Raw genomic sequence first — 3,303 nt, 5'->3', positions numbered from 1 at the left:
GGGGGGGTCACATCTTGTAGATGCGAGCGTGAGGAAGGGGAGGCGGCGGGAGGCGCGCTGGTATGCATTCTGATTCCTGCCTCGGCCAGAAATTGAGGACCCACACCCCCTCCTCCCCATTTCCCCCTTCCTCCCTCACCAGCTTCACGAGGAAGCTGAAGCGGGTGACGGCCGAGCAGGGCGCGCAGTTCGTGTCCTACGACCCCCGCACCGGCACCTGGCGCTTCACGGTGGAGCACTTTTCGCGCTACGGCCTCTTTGATGATGAGGACGACGACGAGGACGACGAGGAGGGGCGTTCGGGCGACCACGGCGCAGGAGTGGGCCAGGAGAAGCCGACCCCAGTCGGCCCGGCGTCGGCGCGGCGCGGCCGCCGGCGCCAGGTCGTGGACTCCGACGGCGAGGGGGGCAGCCCAGGCGCCGCCGATCCGGACAGTCCCCGGGGACTGGCTGGCGCGCGGCCCCCACCCTCGGCGGGGCTGGGGCTGGCCTGGGAGGAGGACGACGAGGAGGAGCGGGAGGACATGCAGCAGAGTGCGTGCTGCGTCGTGTGCGGGCGCCGGGGGGCTTGGAGAGGGGCTTGTTCAGGGTGTTCTGGTGGAGGGGATGGAGTGCAACTGAAACGTCGGGGGGGCATCGATGGTTTGGATTTGAGGCGTTGAGGCGGAGGCGGGGGCATCGGTTGGACCCCCCGCCGCCTGGTCCCCGTGCGATCCGGGACCTCGGCCCATCACATGACATCTCCACACCCCACCTTCCCTCTGGCACGCAGGCGACGGCGCGAGCGTCAGCGGGGAGGCGTCGGACGAGAGCTTCGGGGGCGCACTGGCCCGCTTCGTCCCCGGCGGCCGCGCGCAGGATTTTGGGGGGGCTCCCACCCTGGTGACATCGCTGCCTGCCAGGGTGGGAGCCTCTGAGCCGGAAGACCTGCAGCGAATCGGGTGAGGTGCCCTGGGTGGGCTCTGATGGCAGGGTTTGAGTGTGTTTTGGTGGGTTGGTGAGAGGGCGATACCTTGCGAGGCTTGTGAGGTGGAGGCCGCGACGACGGGGAGAGTCGGCCCTGATCTCGTCGGTCCAACCCCGTCCCGATCTCCAGAGAGGGGCTGTTTGGCGCGACGCAGTCCCGCGGGAGCGGCATCGCCCGGCCGGGGCGGGCGGCTGCGCGCCGCGGCACTGCAGCTGGCACCCCGGCCGGCCGCCGGTCGGGCGCCGGGGCGTACTCGGGGCCAGCAGAGGCGTGGGGCCAGCTGGACGCAGTGGCCGCCGTGCCGGTCCCCGCCGACCCCGCACCCCTGCGCAAGAACAACTGGGTGAGAACGCCCCCCGCGCTGCTCCCACCCCCAGCGCATCCCGCCGCGGGTGCCCTGCCCAGCCCTGAGGAGCTGGCCCTGGCCTCCCCGGGCCTGGCGGAGATGCCCGGGCCACGCAGGGTGCCCACGGGCCCCGCCACGGCGCAGGGCCACACCCGCTGCCGCGTCGGGGCTCACCCAGTCACCCCGGCGGCCGATGCGGCCGACCGGGCGGACCCCGCCCGCTGGCTGGGGCGGTCCTGGCGCGCCGGGTGGGCGCCCTCCGGCCTCCTCGCCCACCCAGGTGCGGTTTGGGGGGCGCGTGTGGACGGAGACGCTCTGGCCTTGCATGCCGCAGTGTTCACTGGCTGCCCCTCGATCGACCCGTGCATGCCGCCGCCGCTCGGCCCCCCACGTACGCCTCGGCGCCGGCCCCCTCCCGACCCCAGTGCACTGCCACCCTGGTCCCCTCACACGCACACGATCCGATCACTGGCACAGGCGGGAGCGAGGCCAGCGCGGCGCACCTCGTGGTGGAGTGCTCGCCCTCTGCGCGCGCCGGGGTCGCGGCGACCAAGAAGGCGACCCACCTGGAGGCCCTGCTGCGCATCCACCTGCGGCACAGCGTGGCGGAGGCGCCGGGGGGGCCGAGCGCCGAGCCCACCCGCTGCCCCTCCTGGCGCCTGGCCTGCCCGCGCACGGCGGGCCTGCGCGCCCTCACCGCCGACCTGCTGCGCGCCTGCGGCGAGGCCGCGGCGGGGCTGCCGGCGGGCCCTCAGCGCACCGCGCTCGGGGCGCAGGCCGCCGCCTGGGAGCTGCTGCACGTGCTCTTCGGCAGGCTGGAGGGCGAGGTGGGGGGCGGGGGTCCGGGGGAGGCCGGGTGCGGTGCGGAGGACGCGCCGGACGCCGACGGGCTCGGCGCGCGCGACGCGCCGGACGCCGACGGGCTCGGCGCGCGCGACGCGCCGCTCCGGCTTCTGGTCGACCTCCGGCGCCGCGCCGCGCTCAGCGACTGGCTGCGCGACCGCGCCCGCGCCGGGGTCAAACGCGACCTGGAGGCCCTGCGCGCCTCGGGCGCGCGCGGGGCGGCCGCCTCGCCGGCCGCCGTGCTGGCGCTGCTGACGGGGCGCCAGCTGGCGGCCGCCGCCTCGGCGGCCGCGGCGGCGGGCGACGTCCGCCTCGCCACGCTCGTCGCTCAGGTGTGAGGGGGGGAGGGGCCGGGTTGGTTGCCTCCAGGAGTGGGGCTCGCTGTGCAGCCGGCCTGGGATGGCCGATGTCGGGTGGCATGGGGAAGGGGGCGCATGCTGGGCCACTGGTTGCCAGGATCCCTGGTATGGTGAGGTGTTGGGTCTGACGCCACTGTGGGGGCTGTGCCTCTGACGCACGGCACCTTCCTCCCTGGGAAGTTACCGTCCCAGGCGCAAGCCGGACACACCCCACTGCTCAGCCCTGTACCGCTGTCCTCTGCACCAGCGACATCCCCACTCCTCGCCAGCAACCCCCCCCAAGACCCAACCCCCTCACTCAACCTCCCCCACGCCCCCCCCCCGCCTTCCAATCACCCAGGCCGGCAACGGAGAGGCCACCAGCCGCGACGTGGCCGCCCAGCGCGAGGTCTGGCGCGGCGCGGGGTTCGAGCCGCACCTGGACGCCACGCGCGCGCTCTGCTACGCGCTGGTCGCCGGCGACGTGGACGGCGCGGCGCGGGCGCTGGACTGGCGCCGCGCGCTGGGGCTGCACCTCTGGTACGGCACGCCGCCGGACGCGCCACTGGCGGTGGCGCTGGAGGCCTACCGCGGCGCGGTGGAGCGTGGCGCCGCGCCGCCGCCGCTGCCGGCACACGTCACGGCGGCCGGGGCCGTGCCGCCGGCGGTCCCCGCCACCGACGCGGCCTGGGAGCTGCTCCAGCTGCACGCCGGCTGGCGCGAGGCGGGCGCGGGCGGGGGTCTCGACCCGTGGAGCGGCGACGCCGGCCGCCGCCTGGCGCCGCTGCTGCGCCGCCTGGCACGGCCTG

General features: G+C 75.7%; 1 protein-coding gene across 1 annotated transcript in view; it reads left to right on the top strand.

Annotated features, from left to right (window-relative positions):
* F751_4864 (Nuclear pore complex protein Nup98-Nup96) overlaps positions 1-3,303 on the top strand; it is a gene marked incomplete at both ends in the record, with an annotated part of 10,139 nt that overhangs the window by 5,233 nt on the left and 1,603 nt on the right. The window contains 6 exons of the mRNA XM_011400965.1: positions 143-534; positions 773-941; positions 1,373-1,593; positions 1,791-1,915; positions 2,069-2,329; positions 2,856-2,966. Of these exons, the coding sequence (XP_011399267.1) occupies positions 143-534; positions 773-941; positions 1,373-1,593; positions 1,791-1,915; positions 2,069-2,329; positions 2,856-2,966 (1,279 nt within the window). The remainder of the gene's footprint in view (positions 1-142; positions 535-772; positions 942-1,372; positions 1,594-1,790; positions 1,916-2,068; positions 2,330-2,855; positions 2,967-3,303) is intronic.

Source organism: Auxenochlorella protothecoides (genome assembly GCF_000733215.1).
Source record: "Auxenochlorella protothecoides strain 0710 unplaced genomic scaffold scaffold54, whole genome shotgun sequence".
Classification (NCBI taxonomy): Eukaryota; Viridiplantae; Chlorophyta; class Trebouxiophyceae; order Chlorellales; family Chlorellaceae; genus Auxenochlorella; species Auxenochlorella protothecoides.
Note: the sequence above shows the minus strand (reverse complement) of the source record. Positions and strands in the feature narration are given on the sequence as shown.